A 14,596-nucleotide genomic window follows, 5' to 3' on the forward strand; every position below is an offset into this window, starting at 1 on the left:
CTGGTGAGGTAGAACCGCCACGGTGAGGCTGAACCGCCCCCAGTGAGGTCGAAACGCCCGGTGATGTCGAGACGCCCCGGTGAGGTCGAAACGGCCCCGGTGAGGTCGAATCGCCCCGGTGAGGCTAAAACGTCCCCGGTGAGGCTGAGACGGCCCCGATGAGGTTGAGATAGCCCTGGTGAGGTTTGCAACGGCCCCGGTGGGGTTGAGACGGCCCCTGAGAGGCTGAGACGCCCCGGTGAGGCTGAGACGGCCCCGGTGAGGCTGAGACGGCCCCGGTGAGGTTGAGACGGCCCCGGTGAGGTTGAATCGGCCCCGGTGAGGCTGAAACGGCCCCGGTGAGGTTGAGCCGGCCCCGGTGAGGTTGAGACGGCCCCGGTGAGGTTGAGAAGGCTCCGGTGAGGTTGAGAAGGCCCCGGTGAGGTTGAGATGGCCCTGGTGAGGTTGAGAAGGCTCTGGTGAGGTTGAGAAGGCTCCGGTGAGGTTGAGACGGCCCCGGTGAAGTTGAGACGACCCCGGTGAGGTTGAGAAGGCTCTGGTGAGGTTGAGAAGGCTCCAGTGAGGTTGAGACGGCCCCGGTGAGGTTGAATCGGCCCCGGTGAACTTGCAACGGCCCTGGTGAACTTTCAACGGCCCCGGTGAGGTTGAAATGGCCCTGGTGAGGCTGAGGCGGCCCCTGTGAGGCTGCGACGGCCCCTGTGAGGCTGAGACGGCCCCTGTGAGGCTGGGACGGCCCCTGTGAGGCTGGGACGGCCCCTGTGAGACTGAGACGGCCCCTGGGAAGCTGAGAAAAATACCACATGAATTCACTCATTTATAGATAATAAGGACCATTATAGACTGATGAACAAAAATGGATACAGAGGCAGAGCAGCATTGAGCAGAATGTCAAACTACAGTGGGAACCCTGGGAAGGGTTGGGGGGGGTAGGAGATCAACCGAAGGACTTATATGCATGCATATGAGAATAACTAATGGACACAAGACACTGGGGGGTGGGGGAAGCTGGGGGAATGTCACGGGGGGGAAAAAAAGGAAACATGTGTAATACTCTTTGTAATACTTTAAGAAATAAAAAAAAAGTCTTTACAGGTGAGCCCTAGCCAGTTTGGCTCAGTGGATAGAGCATTGGCCTGTGGATTGAAGGGTCCTGGGTTTGATTCTGGTCAAGGGCACATGCCTGGGTTGCGGGCTTGATCTGCAGTAGGGGGTTGGCAGGAGGCGGTCAATCAGTGATTTTCTCTCATCATTGATGTTTCTCTCTCTCTCTCTCTCTCCCTTCCTCTCTGAAAGCAATAAAAAAATATTTTAAAAAAAAAGAAAATAATTTTATGGTTGGGGGTCACCACAACATGAGGAACTGTATTAAAGGGTCGTGGCATTAGGAAGGTTGAGAACCACTGCAAGCGTGATATACTCGTTAGCATGTTACTGTAAAGTTGTAGGCTGGGATTTGAATCCAGGCCTTCTGCCTGTAGACCCTGTGCTTTTATGTGGTGAGAGCCAGGGCTGAACAGGATGCATGTACATCTTATGACCCACAGCTCTTTCCAGTATGACAAACCAATGCAACTCCTGATACTCTGGCCAGGCAAGCTGTCACAAGCACTAGGCTTTGCCACTTGGTTCTGGGCAAGACTTCTAACCTCACTGAATTTCAGTTTCCTCACTTTTAATTCTTAATGGCAATTCGATTCTCTCTGAATACCTCAGAGGGTTGGGAGGACCAAACAAGGGAAAGACTTTGTAAACCCTAAAGTACTTTGGACATGCAAGATGAATTGTTCTCTTCTGAAATACAAGGCACCGTGTTTAATGGCACTGTTAGAATCATGGGCCTCTCACTTACTGTGCTGTAACTAAGAGACCAACGTGGAATTGACATGAGAGACTGAAAATCAGTTCAGCTCAGGCCCTTACAATGGGAAACCACCTTACAAATTCTGGGAGAACTAGATGATGACCTTGACTAAATGATAAGGATAGGCAGACGGGGAAGGCAGAATGACCATCAAGCCCTCTGACGCACACCAAGCCCATGTCTGCAGCTTTAGAAACTGGTCCTCACCGACAGTGACCCCAACACTGCTACACTTCCAAGTGTCTTTGTGTTGGGTAGAGAAACGATATTCGTACCTATACTCATTCCTCTAAGTAAGGCTCAAAATAGTTTCTCTATTAGTAGTGATGACACCCAAATTTACTATATCCATTCTATTCTAAAAATATTTAAGGATATAAGCAAAACGGAGCCAAGACACTCACCATCAGGTATTTGAATGGAGCCTTCTGGGCCCCACTCACTCCAGAATCCGTGGTCTGGCTTGCAGCGAACCTGGACAAGGTATTTTTTTCCTGGATATAAGCTGAGAATCTTAAACTGAGTTTTCTGCCCAGCGAAATGAACCTAAGGAGGAGCAAGGAAAACAGAAGTCACTCTGACTTATGTTCTGAAGAAACAGACTTTTCCCTTAGAGAAGAAACTATTGGAGGAGTGAGGCCAGGCGATCAGACTTAGTAGATACCTTGCTCTCACCATTCTACCCTCTCAGCCCATCCCTTTTCACTCTGAAACATTGTTCACACAAAAATTAACAGGTTTTCTACCTCTCCATTTGGAACTCTATTTCAGAAAGACAAATATTCCGCACCCTCCTCACTGCCTTCAAAATTCTACTTTACAGAAGGTGACCAGTTAATGACATCGTAAAATAGTTATTTTGTGAACCCCAATGAAGTAACTGATTCAAGGATCATTCAAGTAAAGCCACTAGAGAACTGGGATGTATGTTGACTCAATAGTGCACAAATTAAATGTGACTTTACAATTCAGACACCAGGTTGACCCCTAAACCAGGGGTCAGTTTTAGCATCATGTATGAGGTCAACCAGATGGTTTGTGTCCCCTGACATGATGTGATAGGAAGTAATATAATGTCACCTCTGAAGTCCTCTTGCCCCAAACTGTCCAACCCGAATCTAATCAATTCTTTATATCTAATGTCTGGTTACAGGAAATATAGGGGCAGAGAAATTAGCAAAATGACCTCACAAAGAATTAATCAGATTAATGCAAAAGAGAGAGCATTCTACGGGACTGAGCACACTGAGACTGAAGGCACATAAGTAATGACCAGTCACGTGCATTGTCCTGGATGGATGCTGGTCTGGACAAACTAGCTGTTAAAGACATTTTTTGAAGCAATTGGGGGAACTAAAATACGGACAGGCTACTTGAATTATGTAAAAATTTTAGTTAATTTTCAATGTCTGATTTTATTTGGGCTATGTTTAAAAATGTTTCCTTTCTAAAAGAGACAATCTAAAGCAATGGTTGCCAACCATTCAAACCTCACGGACCACCAGTGGTCTGTGGACCACCGGTTGCCGACCACTGACCCAAAGTACTTAAAGTGGAATATCAGAATGCCTATAATTTATTGTATTACTTATTATTTTTAAAAAATTTATTTGAGAGACAGAGAGAGAAAGAATATTGATTTTGTTGGTCTACTTATTCGTGCATTCATTGGCTGCTTCTTGTATGTGTCCTACCTGGGGATTGAACCCACAACTTTGGCATATCAGGACAACACGCCAACCAAAAAAGCTACCCGGCCAGGGCCTCTGTATTATTTCTTTACATTAAAATAATTTGAAGTGAATAAAAATGCCACTGCTCATTGACTGCTTACACTGAGATTTTTTCCTCCCACTTAGTGCCACTGAAGTACTCTCATAGGTGTCTAGATCTATGATATCCTGAAGGAGGTGGTTTAGAAACCTGGTGGAAGAGATTGTTCAGTGCAAAGAAGGGATTAGCCTTGGGAGAGCTGTGAAGATGCACTCCATCAACCCCAAAGGAGGGGAGAAGGCCCTTCGACATCAGCATCAGGAGGGCAACATGATGCCTAGTAGTTAGGAGGAAAGACCTGTTCCCCGTAACAAGGGTTTAATCTTTGTCAAAGGACATGGTTCCTTCCAAATGCTCGCGGTTGACTCACCTCCCACTCATTTGCTTTTTCAGGCTTTAATCGAATTTCGTATTGTAGTGTGAGCCAGCCGGATTTTACGTCGACCTGGGTGGGTGGAAACCATTTTATCCACAGGTACGGTTTTTGGTCTTCTGGATATTTTACTTCCAAAATCAGGTTTATTGGAGGGTCTGGTTCAACTGAAAATAGGAAAGAAATCCCATATTTAGTAAAAGGGGTATTTGAACACAAAACTATATGACTTCCAAGAGACACCTTGTATTTGATGTCAGGTGCTGGTCAGCAGAGTTGGGATCAGGTTGAAGCAAGGGAGATATGTAGGATAAAAAGTTTCAGGAGGAACAAATGGCCAACAAGCACATGAAAGATCCGCAGTGTCATCAGTCATTTGGGAAATGCAAATCAAAATCACAACGAGATACCATTTCATCCCCACTTAGGATGGTTGAAATTCAAGAAATGAAAAATAACAAATGAGAGTGTTGGAGACATTCCCTCATACATTGCTGGTGGGAATGAAAATGGTGCAATGCTGTGGAAAAAGTCTGGAACTTACTCAAAAGGTTAAATATTAAGTCACGTCACCCATCAATTTCATGTCCTAGCCAACATACTAAAAGAAATGAAGGCAGGTGTTCAAACAAAAACTCATCCATGAATGCTCACAGCAGCACTATTCACAATAGCCAATACGTGAAAACAACCCAACTGTCCATCAACTGATGAATGGCTAAACAATATCCATAGAATGAAACATTATTCAGCCATAAAGAGGAAGGCAGTATGTATTGATACAGGCAATAACATGGATGAATCTTGAAAACATTACACTACGTGAAAGAAGCCAGACACAAAGGCCACCTACGATATGACTCCATATATATATAACATATCCAGAATAGGCAAATCTGTAGAGAAAGAATGCAGATTAGTGGGGCTGGAGCAAGGGGGGAAATCTGGAGTAACTACTCAATGGGTATTTGGAGTCATGAAAGTTTTCTGGAACTAGATAGTGGTGATGGTTGCATAACATTGAGAATGAACTAATACTGAGCACTAAATTGCATATTTTAAAATGGTTAAAATGGTGAATTTTATGTTATGTGTATATTACCATGTTAAAAAAAATTAAGGAGGCACTTACTCTCATATTCCTTCAAGTACAAGTCTGTGAGTGCCTCATTAAGAGTGAGATGCCTAGAACCCTGGCTTGCCTCATCCTAGTCTCAGTCTTGCTAGTCAGTAATACTTTCTCACTTCATTTATTACCTCCTCAGCCCACTCTCCACACCAGGTGGCATAAGAGTGAATGTAGCTATAGTGTACTTGACATTATAACCTGTAATTACCTACAAAAGGAAGGTTAGAAAATTTGCCACTAATCCTAATGCTTCTATGTTACCAAGTAAATACCTACGAAAGATTATTTTATATGCACTCACTAAACAAACATCAGTTATTCAATAGAAGTTTTAAGTTAAACACAATTCTGAGAAATGCCTCTGATCAAAAAAATGTTGTGCAGAAGCCCATGTACAATGTCCAGGGTGATTCTTTAAAGCAGTTTCTCACCCTCAGCACCATTTGTACTTTGGATCAGGTAATTCTTTGTTGTGGGGGCCAACCTGAGCATTGTGGGATGCTTAGCAGCATCTCTGGTCTCTGCCTATTAGATGTCAGTAATACCCTTGTCTCCCCTCCCTGGGCTATGATAATAAAAAAAAAAATGGCCCTAACCAGTTTGGCTCAGTGGATAGAGCATCAGCCTGCGGACTGAAAGGTCCCAGGTTTGATTCTGGTCAAGGGCATGTACCTTGGTTGCGGGCACATCCCCAGTGGGGGGTGTGCAGGAGGCAGCTGATCGATGTTTCTCTCTCATCAATGTTTCTAACTCTCTATCCCTCTCCCTTCCTCTCTGTAAAAAATCAGTAAAATACATTTAAAAAAAAGTGTCTCCTGCCATTGCCAAATATCTGTGGGAGGCAAAATAGACCCCAGTTGAGAATCACTGCTTTCAAGTGATACAGCAGTTACTCATTTTAGAACTTTTTTTGCTTTCACTGTTTTGCTCTCAAATACTAGTTGAATCTTTGAGGGCAACACAATTCAAGAAAGAACCATAAAGAAGAAATTATTTGGCATTTGGCATCTTAAAGACTACATATCTCAAGTAAATTTATATGACTGAAATTTATTGTATTCTGACTTGTCAGTGGGTTACCTTGTGGATTTTCCTAAACTAAGATTCAATTCACTTTCTACCTCCATGCTCATTGCAATGATTTGCTGGGGGCAGAAAACATTCAAATGTGAGCCAGTCGGTGTTATTAGCCACTGATAACATGACAATGCAATGACATGCACGTGCGTGTTTGAGATTCCCAGCCTAATTTCCCTTGTTGGGTGGCGTTAGGTAAATCTTAGGTAATCTTGAATCTAATACTTCTCCCTAGATTATTATCAAAGATGAGGGCTGACCCCAATCCTGGCTAACCCATGTCTTGTCCTAAGATTCCCTTTGTCATCCCTGCTAAACCACAGAGGCCACTGCAGTGATGCCTTCTTGCCCTGCAGCTCAATGTGGATCACGCAAAGCAAGAAACAGCTCTTGGGTTGATTTTGTTTTGCTTTGCTAATGGGGCCCGCAAACCTCCTACGTGTGGTTGTGGCCTTCAGCCTGCTGTTCAAGCAACATGCTTTACTCCCCAAATTCTTTATTTGTAAAAGAAGAGTTCCAGTTGCTAAGAAGTATGTGCACATTGAGAATTCAATTTGGGCAAAGCCGTTGGAGCTGGTCCTGTGGGTGTAGAAGCAGATGAACTCCATGAGCTGCTACTCTGGTGAGCAGCTCCGTCCTCCAGGGGGAGAGAGAACTGAAGTCCCAGCTTGCCTGGGGGGAAGGGGACACTGATTGCAGGAGGAGGGCTGGAGGGAAGGATTGATAAGAGAAGCACAAATAGAACACTCCTGTTGGGTGCAAGGGGATGGGAAGAAAGGTCAAAGGGAAGAAGAGAAACACAAGGACCCCAAACACTGTCATGAATGATTCCATAAAAATTCTTAGTTGACGAAAATAGTGTGAATTTTCTCATCTTTCTGGTGATTCATCCTTAAGCCAGGAAGACTCAAATGAAGTTTGACTCTTGGTAGGTCTGTGATGGAGTAAGAAATTCCTCACCCATCCCCTTACCTATGTAAGTCACATCCACATAATACGGATCTGAGGCGTTGCTTCCCATCTGGTTCGTGGCGTTTACTGTGATGATGTACATTGTCCAAATGGAGGTGTGCTTCTTGTCAAAGTAACAGGAGTTGGGGCCACTGGTGTTGTAGTCTGGACATTCATAGGTGAACGGATTTCTGCAACATATTATACACTAGGAGTGAGTAAGAAAGTAGTAAAAAGAGCCTAGTTTTTTTCTTAATAGGTCAATACCACTGGATTTTGGGGATCAGCGCTGAAGAACGGCACCCCCAAGCTTTGAGCCCTGGGAGAGAGATAGGTGAGAGAATGCTGGGGAAGGGGGTGGAAGTGTCACTTCAGAGCTTGCTGACTCTGCTTCTCATCAACCCTTCCTTTCTATGGTATCTGGTGGGCTTTGTGACAATATATGCTGGAACTTTCAACAGCCAAGGCACCACCATGCCCGAGGTCCCGCCCCTGGGTCATCTCAGGAAACAGGGACCTTCCCCTGCACCTAACACTCAGGGGGCATGCACATGCAGCATTTGTTGCACATGTAGATTGAATTACATTTCATTTAAAAAAGGTGCAAGAGAATAAAAGCTGACGCCGGCATATTTCAGATTGCACCAGTCAGCAACAGTGATGTGACTGTGAAGAAAGATATTTCAGGCCCAAGAGGCTCATCAGTCTGTTCTCCTGAGCCTTGGGGGCCTCCACGCGAGACGCTCCCCGCAGGTGTGGAGGAGCATCCCATTCGGGTTGCCAGTGGAGCTGCTGAATGGGTGACTTGACACCCTGTGGGCCCCAGACGGGCTGACAGCTCTGTGTACACAGAGTGCCGGCGCTGGGCGGTGGGCCAGCTGCTGCTACCGGTAAATGGTGCTTCTCTGAGGAAGGAGACGGCTCTCCCTGAGGGGTAACGAAATCCTCACCCACAGATGACCTCTTTCAGTCCGCCCTGCAACCTGGGCTCCAAATACACCCTCTGGGAGATCAAGGATCTGGGATTAGCAATTTCCTAAGGGAAAAACCTCACCTTCCTAGAGGGCTTTTAATTTTCTTGGACACAAAACTAGTTTGAAAAGCTAATGTTCCATGGTTGTCTTTTTATGTTGCAAAAGTAATTATTAGTAAAATAATTATAAATAGCAGCAGGCTTACAGATAAGCATTTGAAATGAACTAACACTCAGCCAACACTTATATGGGACCTTGGGCTGCAGCCTAAGTCGGGGACAGGCAATTGGAAACATTGCTATTGTAGTCTCTCCTGATCCATGGGGCTACGCTCTAAGACCCAAAGTAGACGCCTGGAATGCTAGGGAGTCGAACCACATATATACTGTTGTTTTTCTATACATATATACATACATACCTATGATAAAGTTTAATTTTATAAATTAGGTACAGTAAGAGATTAACAACAATAACTAATATTAAAGTAGAACAATTATAACAATATACTGTAATGAAAGTTATATGAATGTTCTTTCTCTCTCTCTCTCTCTCTCTCTCTCTCTCTCTCTCTCTCTCTCTCTCCCTCTCTCTCTCCCTCTCTCAAAATACCTTATGCTACTGTACTCACCCTTCTCCTGATGAAGTGAGGGGATACAGGCCGATGTGATGAGATGATATGAGGAGGACACAGGCATGTGACATAGCGTTAGGCTACTATCGGGCTATTTGATGGATCTGATAACCCAAGTGACTAACAGGCGGGTAGCTACCCGGGATGACAAAGGGATGACTCACATCCCAGGTGGGATGAAGCAGGATAGTGTGAAATTTCATCACGTGACTCAGAATGGCACAAAATTTAAAACGTAGGGACTGTTTATTTTTTGGAATTGTCCATTTAATACTTTTGGACTGTGGCTGATCGCCAGTCACTAAAACCCCGGAAAGCAAAGCTCCGGATAAGGGGCCATTACGTGGGATTGCTGAGCTGGCGGAGGAGCTGACGCACATTGAGATGGCGCTTAACGGACATGACAGGAGAATGTGGACGTGGATGCTGGGGTCCCTTCCCCGGAAGAAAGAGCCTTGTTAGCGGCCACCCGGGGCCACGTGGGAGTTCTCACTCAGAAGCAGCCTTGCGTTGCCTGGAGAGCGGGCGCACTCACCCTTCCTTGTTGTAGGTGAGCGTGTAGTTGGTGGGAAGTCCTCCGTCCGGCCCCGGATTCCACCAGCATGAGAAGGTCTCCTTTTCGGTGGAGCGACATTTCGAGATCTGGGGCTTCCCAGGAGGTGACTGTCCTAGAAAAAGCCAGAAGCTACTGGAATCAATCTCAAGGTCCATTCAAGCATTCGATCATCCTGCTGGTGACAAAAGCAGGTTTATGGGACCCTGCCAGTGATGGGGTCTTGGGTGAAGAGGCCTAGGGGTGGGGGGCTCAGAAATGCCAAAGTGCTAGCATCTAACAACCCTCCTCCGTGGGCTGTCCCTTGTTGGCTGGATGGGGGGAGAGAGAGAGAGAGAGAGAGAGAGAGAGAGAGAGAGAGAAAGTGAGAGAGGGGGGGAAGAAAGAGAGAGGACAAAAGAGAGGAAGGGAGAGAGCGTGAGAAAGGGAGAGAGCTTTGTAGTGGTAATGGAGAGGTGGTGGTGGTGGTGGTGGTGGTGGTGTGTGTGTACTGTGTGAGATGGAGATAACAACAACCTAGGATCAAGTGACAAACTGTAAAGTTCCAACAGAGAGTAGGATGGGCTGAGGAGTGTGTTCCCTTCTGGAAGCCCATGGAGTCTATGCAGCTGGTACCCGCCCACAGCATGAGGGTGGCGGTAAAATGAATTCTCCCCCTTTGCTGACACAGTGCTCTCTGGCACTTGTCCCTCTGCTCATTGATCTACATCTTTCTGTCATTTCCTCACAAGGAACACACCTCTGATCTTTTGTGATTCATTGTGTCACGGGTGCTCCTCCCTCAGCTTCCTCCTCCCCCTCCCCCTTCTCATCTCCTTTCCTTCCTGTTCCTTCTCCTTTCCTTCCTTTCCCCTTCATTTTTCCTTAGTTCCACTCCACTTTGACCTGTAACCCTGTCTCACAGTGTCTCCCCATTATCCCCACCCCCATTTCTGAATCCTGGTTGTCAGTGTCCTTTTCTTTCACATTTCCCCCTCTCTCCTTGGGCCTTTATGTGGGGAGGGACGAAGCGCTTCCTTGCAATGCTATGGCTTCTGGGAGACAGGAACCATGGAGAGAAGTGGGGGAGTGGGGAGCTGGTCTCCTGGCTCGGAGCTACCATGATGACTGCCCAGGCCCAGCTGGAAGCTAGAAGGTCTGAAAGAGGTGACGTGGAAAATACGTCAAGGGAACAGAATGTTTCAGTTGCCTAAACCCCGAAGCTTTTGGTGAGCTGGCCCCTCCTCTCTTCCTTATCTGCCAGGTCCCAGAGGGAATGTGTGGCCCTGAGAGTTGGCCCTGTCAGTCCTTTTCACTGAGCTGGGAGCCTGCATGCTTGGTTTGGAGTCAGGAGCTGGAAGGAGAGCTGTCAGGTGTGGGTCTCAGTCACTAGGGGGCAGTGATTCCCTCTCTTTTCTCCTCACCCCTCATGCTGGCTCCTGAGCCAGAACTTCCAGCGGAGCAGCGGATCCAAAAGATGGGGCGAGTGGGCACCAGGCAACACTGGTCAGAAAGCAGGATTTAGTGAATGGCATCTCACAGGCTGGACCGAGGCCGCCGGGCTGATGGTCGGCTGAGCCGCACTGCAGCTCCAAGCCCCACCAAACGGCCCTCCAGCCCGCCTGGCGCTCGCGCTGCCCACGGCAGTCACACTGCTCGTCCTCTCGGCAATGTCACAGGCTAATGCGAGGGCTTGGGTTTTGCTTGGTTCTCATCATGGCTCGGGAGGAGTGTGTGAAGTAGAAAGAAAAGTTTATTTAAAAAACCCAAGCCCTGTGGTTCAGAAACAAGCAGACAGGCCACTGCTGCTGATCTGAGCTCTTAGCGTTTCCCCGTGGATTCTCTCCATCTCTGTTTCCCTTTGCTCTCTCTCTGAAAGTCTCTCTCACATTTCACTGGCTGCTGGCAGTACCTCTAGAAACTCAATAGAGGACAGTAAAGTTATCAAATGTTCCCTTCATCCACTTTAGAGGAGACAGTTAAAATGAATGGACTGTCGCCTTACCTCCATGAAGTGCACACAGACCCAGGGACAGCCACATAGGCACCTACACACGGGCTCACACACGGGCCCACACACAGGTCCACGGAGCCGCATTAGAAACACACAGAAGTATACGCAAGTGCACGCTTAGAGAAGTACGCACTGGTACACACTCAGAAATATACCCACACACAGAGGTGCACATGCAGACGGATACCCACACAGGTACACACAGAGAAGCAGTTGCAATCAGGCCCATATGGAGAAGTTAATATACACACAGGGGCACCCCAAAGTATACACACCCAGAAATACGAAGGGTAGACACGCAGGTGCACAGTCTGGGGTAGCTGTGAACTCATTGGCCCCATTAGCACAGGTGGTCGAGTTGGCGGCACCCATTTCCCGCCAGGCAACAACAATCCCTCTTCTCTCTTTATAGGTTTTCTAAGATTTTTCACAGACAGTATTTCATTTGAGGTGGAGGCACCATCACTCTACTCAAGTTGAAAAGGTGGGAACCCACAGCGATTAGGTTAGGGCTCGAGGTTACACAGCTGGTGGCTGACAGCCCGGCCGCAGCCCTGGTCCCGTGTGGAGCTGCTTCACTGCACCCCCGGGATGAAGGTGCAAGTCTGCAGGGGGACAAGCTTTGCACTGATAGTTTGCACTCACGAATGGCGCCAAATACACTGCAAACAACGTCCTAGCAACACATTTTCAGTTCTCAGAACTGCACGGCAAGAGGACCGCGAGGACGCTCCATCCTCCCAGCAAACACCCCCCTCCCTCCCCCCCCCCCCAAAGAGAGCAGGGCGGCTCTTACTTACCGTTCAGAAGACGGATGTGGAGAAAAAGGAGCAAAATCCAGACACACGTGGACGGCGCGTTTCCCGTCATGTTGGCTGCCTTCTGCGTCCGCGGGAGTCAGAGGCTTACTGGAAGAGAGGGCGGCAGGCCAGCTTTTAGAGAGGACAGTCGGGTCGGGACCAGGCACCCCTTGATTCTGGGTGTTTGCAAAGGACTCTTGCTCCCTGCTTTCTGTGAAGGACAAGCCAGGAGGGAAGGAATGCGGGGAGAGGAGCATGGTCCGATGGCTTGGCTCAGAGGCATCTGTGCGCACATGCTGGGGGAAATCCCACCAGCAGAGGTCATCAGATGACAACATTCAAGGGCAGCCATGGCAGTCGGCTCCTTTCGCACACCCCAAAGAACACTGCTCTCTTCCGCCCAGCAGTCACCTAACAACACATCGCCCTGTGGGTGCGAAGGGACAGGTGCCACAACAGGGAGCCGTTCTGGGAGGGCTTTGCTCTGCCAGCCAAACGCAAAGCAGTGGAACATCGGTGCACTTGGCACAACTCCAACTTGGCCTCATTGATGCCACACAGTTGGGGGGGGGGCTTCCTCGGGAGGTGCAGGCTGAGAAGGATCTGGAAATCTTGGCTACAGGCATGGCCATGAACCGCGTGGTGAACTTTGGTGAACTTCCATGTGGTTTCCCTCTCCCTTTTGGAAAAGCCCCATAAACAAGAAATGACAAACCCAGTAATAATTCAAGTCCCTTGGGTGCCGAGTGTTAAGTAAGATTGAACCTGCAGGGTTGAGAGTTTCAAGAAATTTATTATTAATATTATTTTACTCTTGGAACCAGTTTTAGAGCCTCTAAATGTTCTTTTCTTTAGACTCCACGCAGCTCTCAGAAAACAACAGAGTTGATGAACTGAGTGCAACTGCTTGGAAAAACAAAGCATACAGTTTCCTTAAAAAAATTTTTTTTTTAAACCAAGGGAAGAATACCCAGGGGCAAGGCTGCTCATATGGGGACATTTGAAAGGACTGAGTATTATCTGATGAGCCCCCAAAAGACCAGCCTTTGCCCATTTCTCCTGGTCAGAGGGCGGTTCCCCATTTGCCAGCTGGACACCCCCTAATGGGCTTCCTGAAAGCTTTGTCCACCTGCTCCCATTCCCCCAACATTCTCAGAAATGAAGTCTTAGTGACAATAGAGGGTTGGGTATATGGGTGTCATCAGTGACTCTCTTACACTGGGGCTCTGGGAGGTGGCCAGTTTGCTTTTCCAGACTTTACATTCTAAACCACCTGGTCCATCTAACTCCTCAGAATCATCTACTGAAATCAAGCTGTTAAAGACTCATAATGGGCTTATGCATGGAGCACTTACTAGGGGCTGGACACTGTGCTCAGTACCCGAATTACTTACATTTCATTGAACCCTCACATAGCCCCACCGGTAGCCCCTTGAACAGATGCGGAAGCTGAAGCACAGAGCAGGTTGGTAAGTAAGCTCACATGAGAGAGAAATCTGGCAAATCTGAGCACATCTGAGGAATCATCCCGATTTGCGGACAGTCTGTGATCGCCGGTGCGATTATTCCCCCTGCGATGGGGAGAGACAACGGAGACAACAGCAGCCGACCCGCCAAGCCTTGGGCGGGACGGGGTCAGGAGAGCCAGGGCCCAGAGAGGCATCTCAGCTACCCGCCCCACTGGTGCCTGGGCATCTCAAACACTTGACTGCCACTAACCCAGCTTGTTTAGGGCCCGGTGGCCCAGACAAGTTCTTTGTCCTGGAGAGCTGGTGATCTTAGCTGGGCTTGGGGATGGAAATTCCTCCCACTGGCTGGCCAAGTCCTATAATGTGCTTTTATTGAGAGCGCCCGGCTCTTCGGGCCATTGCATCCAAATGCTCGAGAGCGACAGGTTAGAACCACACCTTCGGGCGAGGCCACAGGCTGTCCAGACTGGTCCTCAGAATTGGGACTCCACGTGTTTTGCAAAAGAAATGCCTGGATGGGGAACAGAGTGGGGGCAGCAAGAGCAGATGCTGTCATTGCTTATACTTTCTGGTGCACTGATCCAGGCTCCAAGAAACTCTCCTCGATACAGTTTTCACATAAAAATGCTTTCAGAAAGTATTTTCTGAACTAAAAAGAAACCATTTTTTCTCTCCAGGATTTCCTGACTATCCTGCAGATTGGTTACTAGCCATGCGCACTTTCTGATGCCTTGAAACACCAGAGCCGGGGAAGTAGACGTACGCATCGTGGTGTCATTATTGTGTTTCAATAACGATTTCCCCACTCATTCCACATCCTGCCCTCCAGCAGGACAAACACGGTCGGGTACGTAAACCTTCAGAGAGAAAGATAGTCACAGCGGCGCACTCCGGAGGGAGCTGTGCTGAATGTGAGTCCTGGTCTCACCTGCTGGCTTTGCCCAGCACTAGGCCCACCTCTGCTGGCACTGACCATGTTTTAGGGCTGACGGCCACTAGGCTGGAGATGAAC

The 14,596-nt window shown here is 47.8% G+C and overlaps 1 protein-coding gene across 21 annotated transcripts in view; it reads right to left on the reverse strand.

Annotated features, from left to right (window-relative positions):
- PRLR (prolactin receptor) overlaps positions 1-14,596 on the reverse strand; it is a 60,447-nt gene that overhangs the window by 13,179 nt on the left and 32,672 nt on the right. For 6 of the 21 annotated variants that reach the window (XM_014457027.2, XM_014457026.2, XM_023754973.1 and 3 more), the window contains exons 1-5: positions 12,116-12,660; positions 9,305-9,454; positions 7,186-7,355; positions 4,005-4,174; positions 2,266-2,407 (exon numbers count right to left, since the gene is read on the reverse strand). In XM_014457027.2, coding sequence (XP_014312513.1) covers positions 2,266-2,407; positions 4,005-4,174; positions 7,186-7,355; positions 9,305-9,454; positions 12,116-12,453 — 970 coding nt within the window. In that variant the 5' untranslated portion in view covers positions 12,454-12,660. Of the gene's footprint in view, positions 1-2,265; positions 2,408-4,004; positions 4,175-7,185; positions 7,356-9,304; positions 9,498-10,725; positions 10,805-11,590; positions 11,992-12,115; positions 13,066-14,596 lie in introns of those variants that run through there. The other 15 variants (XM_023754978.1, XM_023754977.1, XM_023754975.1 and 12 more) reach the window with 13 other exon arrangements.

The sequence above is a fragment of the Myotis lucifugus genome, unplaced genomic scaffold (genome assembly GCF_000147115.1).
Source record: "Myotis lucifugus unplaced genomic scaffold, Myoluc2.0 scaffold_68, whole genome shotgun sequence".
In the NCBI taxonomy this organism is placed as follows: Eukaryota; Metazoa; Chordata; class Mammalia; order Chiroptera; family Vespertilionidae; genus Myotis; species Myotis lucifugus.